Source organism: Mustela lutreola, chromosome 10 (genome assembly GCF_030435805.1).
Source record: "Mustela lutreola isolate mMusLut2 chromosome 10, mMusLut2.pri, whole genome shotgun sequence".
Lineage (NCBI taxonomy): Eukaryota > Metazoa > Chordata > Mammalia > Carnivora > Mustelidae > Mustela > Mustela lutreola.
The window spans coordinates 36409051-36419913 of record NC_081299.1 but is presented as its reverse complement, the minus strand read 5'-3'; the positions used below and the strand labels follow the sequence as shown (position 1 = coordinate 36419913).

Genomic DNA, 10863 nt, shown 5'->3' with positions numbered 1-10863 from the left:
CAAGGGCTATGTCTACTGGGCAAGAACTAGGCAGGGGCCCTTGAAACCGGACCCCTGAGATCTCCTTTCCCCCAGTCTAACTGAATGTCCAGATCCATCCTCCCAAGTGTCTTTCCACAGCAAACCCCCCCCCCCCGCCCCTCAACCTGGTCACAGGAGTGGTCCATGCGGAGCTCATGCCCCTCCCCACCCAAGCTTTAGAAGGTAAGTTTGGGCCAAGTAGGCAGGATGGTGTGGGAGGTCATGTTAGGGGGGGAAGTGCTCTCTTTCCTCTGAGCAGCTCTGGAACCCTCCAATATTTCCGCACAGAGTGAGCATGGGCAGAGACAGCTCATGGAACCCAGCTCTCCCAGCAGTCTGCTCAATAAATGAAATCAGTTCTGTCCCGCAGCCCTGCTCTGACCTCAATTGCAGCTATGCCTGGCTGGCCCCACGAGGTGGACAGAAAGCCAGTCCTCAAGGAAAAAAGTTGGAGAATGCAGACCTGGACACTGGATCTGACCTGCTGCGGTTTGGGAAGTTTAGGAAGTCTTCCCAAGGGAAGTGATGTCCCAGCTGCATGGTGAAGGCCAATCTGGAGTTAGCCAGGTGAAGGCAAAGTCAACCATGGCTCAGAGAACATACCGAAGTGGAGAGTGAGTGGTCCAGGCAGCCCCTTAGAGGTCACAGCCCTGCTGGCCAATTGAAAGGACTGACCAGGCAGGGGCTGAAGTCTAAGGATGACACATCCTGTCTCTGCATCCCCTACAGCCCCATGCCCCTGAACCCCCACAGGGTTCGCATCAGGAAGGGTTTTTTTTTTTTTTTTTTAAGAGTTTATTTATTTATTTGACAGAGAGAGATCACAAGTAGGCAGACAGGCAGGCAGAGAGAGAGAAGGGAAGCAGGCCCCGATGCGGGACTCGATCCCAGGACCCCAGGATCATGACCTGAGCCGAAGGCAGAGGTTTTAACCCACTGAGCCACCCAGGCGCCCAGGAAGGGTTTTTGAATGGATAAGCAAACGAATGAAGGCAGAGGCTGGAGGAGATGCTCTTCCGGCTGAACACCTCCAAGTTCTAGAAATCAGTGCCTCAGTCTCCTACCGTGTCCTCCCTCCCCACCCCTTACCCCCCAATAGGTCCTTACAGACCGCACTGGGAGACAGTGTCGCCTCCTGGAAGGGGATCGTGGCCACACCCCATTCTGGGGGGCGGGGGATTGGTGGGCGGTGACTGGGGAAGGGTGGCTGAAATCAAGCCCCTTCCCCCAGAAGTCTCCCTGCCCCCAAGAGCTCCACCCCCGCCCCTTCCAGGGAAGGTGGGGGAATCCGTCAGGGGCTGCAGACGGAACGGTGCCACCTACGACCCTCGCTCCAGAGTGGCAACGTCTGCAACCCAGGTCCCCCAAAGTCCGGGCTGGAGACCGCGGGGTTGCCGGGAGCTCAGTGTAAGGTGCTAGATGCCGCCGAACTAGAGGAGGGAAGGGGAGGGGGCGGTGCTGAGCGAGAGGGGGGAAGACACTCCGTGAGAACGCCGCTGCGCCGGGCGCAGAGGGGTCCAGCGGCCGGCCGCAGCGACGCGGCGGAGGGGCGCCCGGAACCCGCCGCCCGCGGCCTCTAGGGGCCCGGCAGCCTGGGCCTGCGCCCCCTACCCCTGGCGCCCACACGTCCGTCCCTGGCCCCCCAAACCCCAGCCTGGGGGATCCTGCCCTCCTGCTGGCCTGGGCTGCTCAGACAAGCGTCCGTCCCACCGGCTCAGGCAAGTGAAAGCCCTACGAGTTGTGGGAGGTGGGAGGTGGGAGGGGGCCAATGGGATGAGACCAGCAGGAGAGGGCTGCCAGGACAGGGCCACCAGGACGGGTGTCTTTAGGGAATGGAGGAAGCTCCATCCACCCTGAAACCCCAGCAGAACGGAGTAGTGCTCAGTCAAGAGGTCAGGGACATGTAGCCCAGGATTGGATTTTCCGAAAATAGATGAGAAAGCCATAGAGGGAAACAGGAGCAGGGGACATACAGCATGCGGTGGCTACCTTGAGCCCCCTCTGCTTGACCCTGATCCCTCCCTGCTCTATAACTCAGCCAGAATCTGCCCCCAGGACCCACCTCCAGTCACTGCTCCGTGGACAGCCATCCCCTCCCAAAGCCCAGAGTGATCAGGGAGTCAGAGAGAAGTAGACAGAGTCACTTCAAGACCAGGACCCAGGAGAAACCAGGAAGGCAGGACACCCCTGTGACCAACTCCTCTTTTCCCCATTTGTCTAACCAATGTACTCCACTGTGACCGTAGCAGCACACAAGGGGGACAGAATGCTGGTCCTCCAGGAAAAGCGCTGGAGGACACAGGCGGGGGCACCTAATTTGACCTGCTGACCCCGGGAGTTAGGGAAGGCTTTCTGGGGGAAGCGAAGTCGTGGGGGCACTCTGAGGGTTGAGCTGGAGTTAGCCAGGTGAAGGGAAAGCCAGCCTTGTTTCAGGCACAGGGGACAGAATGTCCACCTGACCACACCTGCTGAGTTCGGCTCCACTAGAGCACAATCCAGGGGGCCTGCCTGGAAGAAGCCAGCCCAAAGGCAATAGTGAGGAGCCCAGGAAGAGTGCAGCCGGCTGGGAGAAATGGAGGAGAGGAGCGGGTGAGGAAGTAGGGAGACTGAAGAGGAAGGGATGGATTCCAGAGACACTCAAGAGGGGAGAATCTGCAGGGACTGGCGATAGATTGGGTTGGAAACGCGTGGAGAAAAGCCTGGGGGAGGAGGAGGAGGGAGGGTGAAGCCCGGGTGTCTGACTGGGAGTCTGGGCTTTGTGGCAGAAGATGAAGTTTAAGGAGCCTGTTTCGAAGAGGAAGGGAATGCTTCCAGAAGGGAGGGATCAGCAGGGCCAAAGTTGTGGAGAGGGCAGGTTAGCTAAGGACTGAACCTTGTCTGCTAATTTCAGCAATGAGGAGAAAGCAGCATGATGGGACAGAAACTAGACCGGAGTGGAATGAGTCTTGTGGGGGTAAAGTGTAGACAGGTAGGGAGTATAGAAAGAGCTTTGAGTAAGGGAAAGGGAGTGGAGGTAGATGTGGGGTTGAAGGGGGGTCTGGACTGGAGGGTCATGAGTGTCTCCCGGAGGAGGTGCGGTCACAGTGGGGGTGCTGATGAGCACTGACTGGGTGGAGGGAGGGTCCCCAGGAGCCTTGAAGCCCTGAGTGGTGCCAGAGATGCGCCGGCGGGTGGTTTTCTTCTCACCCATTTGCCTTAGCAGTTTGGGCAGAGCCTTGGAGGAAGCAGAAAGCCCCACTGAGGCCAGGTGGAGGTTCTGCTGGGTGGCTTCGGCAGAAGGACAAAGAAACGAAGGACAAAGGCAGAAGCTGCAAGACAAGGTAAATTGATGGAAGTCAGGTAGTGTGCAGAAGGAAGTGGGGGCCCAAGACTCGCGCGGGAAATGCTGAGAGCTCCAGGACTGCCCCAGATCTGAGAGCGGTCAGAGCAGGAGGCAGTACAGTGTCATGGTCAAGAGCATGGGTTTGGAAGCCGCACCACCTAGGTGTGAATCCCAGATCTGCCACATCTTCCCACCATGTCTATGACCCTGGGCAAGTGATGCAACCTCTCGGAGCCTCTGTGTCTCCGTCTGAAACAGATGGCGAGAGCATCTGCCCATAGACATTCAGGGCGCTGATCTGAGATGATACAGAACATACGCAAAGGGCCTCATAGAGTGTACAGCACACAGTAGGTGCTGTCCAGCTGTTTCTCTAGTGGTAGCTGTGAGGGTATAGTCAAGAGTAGGATAGCTGGGTTTCTCAGAGCTGGAATGGCTCATGGTGCTGACAGGGGTGATGAGACCCCGGGTGGGGGTGCGGGGGTGAGGGAGAGGGTCGCTGAAATGGAATTGGGCCCTGGAGATGAGAAGCCAACCAACTAGGAGGGCACAAGATGGGGCAGTTGTATCAAGGATGCCGAAGTCTCTCGGAGCTGGGGGGGAGGACTTGGACTGGAGGGCAGGAAGCCCAGCTCCACACCAGGCAGCCGGCAGTCCTTCCCCCCTACCCCTCCCACTAGCTCCAGGCAGCAGAGTTGCATGGAGGGGAGGCAGAGGCCCAGACTGAGGCTGGAGATCCAAATCTGGCCATAGACATGGCCCCTGCTGGGGGCTGAGCGCAAGCAGTCTGGTGGGCAAGTCAGTGAGCACTGGGGCAGGTGAGGAGAGCAGGAGGCGTAGGGCCGCCAGGAGTGCCTCACCTGCCTCAGTGCAGACTTGGTCCGCTAACTGCAGAGCTGTGATCCCTACAGAGTGTAGGGTCCCTGGGGCCCCTCAGCTGTGCAGGAGGCTGGATCCTGTGAGGCGGGCAGAGATCATCTAGGCCAGACTCCTGCTTTCCCAAGAGCAAACCTGAGCCCCAGGGAGGGGACCTTCAAGTCCCTTGCCTGTTGCAGGCATGGGGACCCACTGTAAAGGGGAGGGTGCCATCAGGGCAGCTAGAATGGAACCTCCATTACCCCTAGCATAGGCTCCAGCTCTGCTTATCACCAAATTGCCCCCCTACACACTCACACACACACACACACACTCCCAGGGGAAGAGAATTCCGGAGCCCCTCTACTGGGCAGCAGCTCATTTACACTGGACAGGCAGGCAACCAAGAGAGTGTCTGTGTGCTGGCTTGTGTCTACAGCTCTCAGGATGTGCGACCTCTGTGTTTGTGTTTCTGAGTATGTCTGCTCACTGAGCGTGTGTGTGTATGTGTGTGCACGCGCATGCACACACACGTGTGCCCACGCACTCAGGGATTAGGATGATGGGACCCAGAGGTCAGATACGGGAGCCGGGAAGCCACACCTTCAGACCTCCCCCTCAAGCCTCAGTTCCAGCTTGGGGAATGTGTGAGGGGGCAGGGGGGGCCTGGGGGGCTGACTGGGGTAGGGGTGGCAGCAGCTCTTTGGGCTCTGGGGAGGCAGCATTGAGCCTGCAGAAGCTGAGAGCGTCCAGGCTAGTGAACAAGCCAGCACTGAGTAATGGAGGTGTGGGAGGCTCCCCGAGGACAGGGAGAGGTTTGGGGGTAGAGAGTATGCTAGAAGGGTTGGGGGCCTGGGAGTTGGCCGAGACTTTCAGGGACTGAGGGGGAACAGAAGGGCTAAGGTTAAGGGAAACAGAGGGGTTCACAGTGAGGAGTAAAGAGCCACACTGAGCAAACAAGGGACTCGATCCCACCTGGAGGACAGCGGCTGGGACTAGCAGCTACTGCCTGGCCTGAAGCCCCAACCCCTTCGTCCAGAAGCTCCTGAGCACTTGGAGCAGGAACCTGGGGTTGGGCAGCCTGGCCACTGCCCCTGGTTAAGCAGCTCGTGTCACTGGACACAGACCTCCCAGATCCATGAGCTGGGAGGGAGGTGGGGGGTGGCCAGCAGACCTGAGCAGGCTTCAGGCAGAGACTCCCTTTTCCAGGGGCTCTCACCTCCCCCTTCTGAAGACCACCCTCCTTTGGCCCCAAGCTTGTTGACAATTAGCTGGATAGTAATACTCAATTACTACATTTTTTTTTTTTTTTTTATCAAACATCTCTATACCCTCCTGTAAGCAGTAATTCTGGTCTAGGGGAAACATGGGCTTTTCAGCCTGATGGATCTGGGTTTGAATCCCAGCTTTAACTTGTTACAACTGAGTAAACCAGGGAAAGCTCCTTCCCCTCTGTGAGCCTTGGTGTCCTCCCAATGTCCTGGGTTCAGGACCGCAGCAGCTCACACGGTTGTAGCGAAGATTCCCAGTATTAGCGGAGGGAACTTGCTCAGCACAGAGTCACTAGAGAGTGACCAGAACCCCTGGGCAGCTGGTAGCTTCTCAGGGGGAGTGACTTAATCCCAACCCAAACAAAAACCAGCCATATCACAGATCAATGGACCATTTTTCAGGAACCTTTTGCTATTTTGACAGTCATTTCTGAAAAGCTTCCCATTTTTACCTCCACAACCACAGCTAGGTTAATGAGATAGCAGGTTACGTTCAGAGAACAACCTGGCTAAACCTTCCCCTGACAGCTGAGGTCAGGAAAGGGGCACAACCCTCCCAAGTTGTCCACCCAAACCAAAGTCAAGAGTCTTGGTCATCTGAGGCTTGGCCTCTAGTGTCTGCTTCTGCCCCAAAGTACTTCTGTCCTGGACTCCAAACAGAGACCACAAGGCCCCTCCTGCCAGAGGCAGGACAGCAGGGAGGGTGACTCCTAGATCAGGGTCATGGGCAGCTGAATCACAGTGGTCAGGGTCCTTCCTGGGCAAGGAAAGCATGGTTCTGGTCTGGCATGGGCCACGGACTCCTTCCCTAAGCTTTCTCATTCCAAGTCTCAATTTCCCCCATCCCTAGAAGAAGGGATTGAACTAGGTGATTTCTACCAGCTCAGCAGCCTGGAGTCCTCACTAAAGAAAAGGTCTGTTCGAATCCCAGCAACTTAAGATTCAGAGCAATGACCTTCCTTCTGGCTCAGGCAGTGAGGTCGAGGGCTGGATTTGGGATGAAGTAGAAAGACTTGAAGGATTCAGGAAAGCAAGAGCATCATCTCAAAGGTTCCTGCCTCTGAAATTAAATTCGGAATTCGGAAACCCAAAAAGAATAGCATCAGTGACACCCCACCACAGAGCCACCCAGAACACTTGCCACAAAACAGTACCCCACGGCGCTAAAGGGCCACAGTCCCCCAGAGGGAGACAGTGGCCCAAACTGAATAGCGACAGCTCAGCGTCCCCACCCTTTGCACCACAGATCCCAGCCAACCAGGGTCAAGATACCCGCTGGCCAGGAGCCCTTTCTCTGCCTAGGGTGGGGACTCTGGGGGTAGTTAACCTTCCAGAGCCAACTTGACCTCCCAGGAGCAGCTAAGAATCCTTCCTTGGCAGTTAGCCCTTGGAAGCTCAAGCCCCTGTTAGTGCTTGTGTTGCACTGAGTGTATTAAGCCAAGGAAGGAGGAAAGTGAGTTCACCTTTCTGGAGAGACCCACACAATGTGCGGGTCCCCTCCTCTGCCGTTGACCTTGGAGCAGTGTCCTTGCTGATTGCAGGAGCTTATCTACAGGGCCTGAGGAGAGTTTGGACCCTGGGCTCCAGCAACTCCGGCTCCCAGAGCATTCCCCCCCCCAGCATTTAGCAAACCCAGCCCGAGGTTAGGCTGAGAACGGGGCCCTGGGAACACCAGGTTTCAAGTCCTGACGCCACCATGGCCACTCAAAGGCCTTGGGTGAATTTAGTTAATCTTTTTGTGCTTCAGTGTCCTTCTCTATAGAACGGGGCTATAATACTGATACCTAATCTCATCCTATAAAAACTAAACCAGCTGTTACTGCAAACACAGAGGCCAGGCAGAGAGAGGCTGTCCGGATTGAGGAGGGTGTGATCCCTCCCTGGCACTAGCCTTGGCTTTCACTCACCCAGTCTCAGATCCTCTCCAGCCCCACGGTGTACAGGCCTTGAACGTGCAAGAAGGACAATTCAGGTCTCAGCTCTGGTTCTGTTCCCCGACTCCATCTGACCAGCCTCCCCAGATCTGAGACCTTTCGGCCCCCTTCTCTGGCAACCTCCACAGTGACAACATGGCTAACATTTACTGAACTCTCACTATGTTCTGGGCCCTGTGGTAAGCCTCTGATTCAGCTGAAAGCATGTAATTCTCACTACAGCCTGAGAGGTAGGCTGTGTTACAGGGGTTAACACTGACACACAGAGAGGCCGCTGGTCCAGGTCGTGGTCAGCTGCTCACCTGGCATGCTCTACTCCCACCTGGGGTAGCACTATCCCATTACCCCCCTCCCATCCCCACTCAGAGCCCTTTTCTGACATTTTGTCACAGTCCTGACACAGCTCCATAGCTATGATCTCAGCCTTTGAGGGCCTTTATACCTGTGATATCATGTTCTAGAACAGAATTCTCAAAGAAGTTATGAATCTCTAGATTTTTTTTTTAAAGATTTTATTTATTTATCAGAGAGAGAGAGGGGGAGAGAGCAAGCACAGGCAGACAGAATGGCAGGCAGAGGCAGAGGGAGAAGCAGGCTCCCCGCCGAGAAAGGAGCCTGATGTGGGACTCGATCCCAGGACGCTGGGATCATGACCTGAGCCGAAGGCAGCTGCTTAACCAACTGAGCCACCCAGGCGTCCCGAATCTCTAGATTCTAATTACATTACCCTTGCTTCTGCATGCACTCCCAGAATTCTAGAATCTAGTGATAGATCCCAGACCCAGATACAACTAGAGAATCCTAGGGAAGAATTCTGACACCCAGTGATTGGGCTTTCAAGTCTAGGTTCAATAGTAGAATCCTGGGGGTGGGATGGGCGTAGGGTTGGAATCTCATAGAAAGCCCAGTCTGCGAAGAAGGATCTGGGGTCTGCTCCAGCCTCTGTGGAGACTGGCCCTTCTCACTGGGCATCTGAAACATCAGGGCTCCTCACTCTCACATGGTCACTCCAGGACTTCATCTGATGGTCAGGAAAGCTAATGTCACAGTCGTGCATAGCAGAGCCTAGGGCGAAGACTCCCACCCAGACCAGGTGTCAAGGTCATTAGGTCCTGGTCCTGGTCCTGGCTCTTGGGTAAATTGCTAGACCTCTTTGGGCTTCAGTTTCTTTATCTGGACAAGGAGGGACTTGAGCAGATGATTTCTAAGGCTTCTTCCACTTGGGAGATGGAGGAAGTTCTCCAAATTCCAGGAGCTGACACCTGCCCTCTCATTAGCACTACGGGTCATAACGATATCATTTGATGAGCTCCTAGGCACATGCTGAGCCACTCACTCCCTTAATTTAATTAATGCAGGAAGGCTTCCTGGAGGAGAGGGGGTGGAGGGGCTGTGTCAGTCTGGAGGAGTAGAGAGAGGACAGCCACCAGAGCCTCAGGGGTCTGAGTGGGGAAACAATGGACAGACCCTACCCATACAGGATGGGTTGTGCTTCTCAGAGGCAGAAGCCAGGGGTTTGGCCAAGATGACCGCTGCCCTCCCCGGCACCGAACCGAGAGTGGTGGAAGCCGAGTGCCCCGCTGACCGTCCCTCCCGCTCTGTGCCCGCAGGACGACGACGGTGAGCTCGCACACGCCATGCAGGCCGGGCCAGGCCCACGGCAGGACGGGGCCTGATGGGTGCCCCGCGTCCCCAGGCCCATGCCGCCCCCAGAGAAGAGCCGAGGCCCCGCTGCCCGGCCGCCCGCGGGCCGCGCTCCAGGCCGCCTGCCCGGCCTGCCGTCGCCGGCGCTGCTGTGCGCCTGCGGCCTGTGCGTGCTGCTGGCGGGCGTGAACGTGACGCTAGTGGGCGCCTTGGCCTCCTTCCCGCCCCGGAGCAACGCGCCGCTCGTGGTAGGGCCGGCGCTGCTGGCGCTGGCGCTCGGCTGCTTCGCCGCCTGCTGCGTGTGTAGCCGCCGGGGCCCCGCGCTCCGTCCGCGCTCGGCGGCGACCTCGGGCTCCGGCCGGGGCGGCGGCGGCGGCGGCGGCGGGCCAGTGGCGCTGGAGATGGAGAGCAGCGAGCGCACGGCGCAGGACACCACGGCCGTGCAGCTCAGCCCTGCCGCCTCGGCCGCGTCCTCGGGCCGCTCCAGCCCCGGCCCCTTCGCGCTGGACGCCTCCGCGCCCGCAGCCGTCTACGCGCCGCGCACCGAAGTCGTCCAGCTCAACCTGCCCCGGGAGCGCGTTGCCCCCTAGCGGAGCGCGTGCCGGGCCCGACTCCCAGTCCGGGCTCCCGCCGTTGGTGCCACTTAAGTAAAGAGAGGACTGGGAGAGAGGAAGGAAGAGAAGAAGAAGAAAAGTGAGATTGTTTCCGTATGGGTCCGATGCTGGGCACAGATGGCCGCATCTGTCCCATGTCTGGAACTTCTGGAGGGGAGAACGACAGTGAAGAGGCACACTCACCAAAGGAGGGAGCAGTGCCTTGGCCCTTTAAGTGGGGTCGGCTGGGCCCTACTTTAACCCACTCTCCAGACTCAATGAAATAGGCCCCTGGACCTTCCATCCCCTCCCCCACGCGGCCACCACCCATGGCACGTGGGCACTGTGAATGGAGCCACTCTGAGAGGGGGCGAACTCCCAGCAAGGCCCCTGACCCCAAGGGGTGGGAGGAAACAGGGCCAGAGAAGAATGTCAGCCTGGGCTGTCTGCTCTCCCCTCACACTGTGAAAGGCCACCAGCTTTCCCTTCTGCTCCTCCCTGCTCTCCTCGTCTCTGCCCCCAACATGATCTTTTGGGATGAAGGGGCAGGGGCCCTGATTTGAGCCAGGATAGTCTCTAAGGCAGAACAAGGTTGAACATCTGACTTGTAGAGCAGGGGGAGCTGGGAATGAAGCACGGACAGGGGTGAATGATGAGTAGGCTGGGTGCCTCCAAGTAGGAGGGCCTCAGTGTGGTCTGCACTGTGCCGTCCCGACATCCCTCACTCCTCAATAAAGCACCTTTTTGGAGTCAAGTCCCTTGTGATGGTGTGGCCTGGAGGGAGGGGCTGACTGGAGCTTTTGGCTGGACATCTTGACTGGGGCCCTCCCAGCCAAGCGCTTCATCTGCCTTGCACCAGCCCCTCCTGGATGCCTGGAGGGGGACCCCAGGGGAGCAGAGTATGTAACTAGGAACATCCGTGAGAACAGGCGTGAGAGATTGGGGCCTGGATGAATACGAGTGTGTCTGTGCTCGGGGTTGCCTGGCTACGTGTGTGAGATGGGGAGTGTGGACGTATTTGGGTAACACTGTCTGACATCATCCATGAATGTGAGAGTGCGTGTGGGTGTGTGTGGTGGTGGTGAAGGGGTGAGTCACCCGTGAGAAGGGTGAGAGAAGGGCTCCCCGGGGCTATGCAAAGCCTAGAGCTTTCTCCCGGCCTGCCTCTGCTCCACTGGGACTTCCCACCTGCCCTTGGAACGGCTGACCCCTCTCTGCCTCGG

The 10863-nt window shown here is 57.6% G+C and overlaps 1 protein-coding gene across 1 annotated transcript; it reads left to right on the top strand.

The window, feature by feature from the left end:
* The first annotated feature begins 3241 nt into the window (after positions 1 to 3241).
* On the top strand, positions 3242 to 10381 carry TMEM275 (transmembrane protein 275). The gene is made up of 2 exons (XM_059137398.1): positions 3242 to 3341; positions 9014 to 10381. The coding sequence occupies exon 2, from the start codon at positions 9104 to 9106 to the stop codon at positions 9635 to 9637; it is 534 nt and encodes a 177-aa protein (XP_058993381.1). The 5' UTR covers positions 3242 to 3341; positions 9014 to 9103; the 3' UTR covers positions 9638 to 10381.
* Positions 10382 to 10863: the final 482 nt, after the last annotated feature.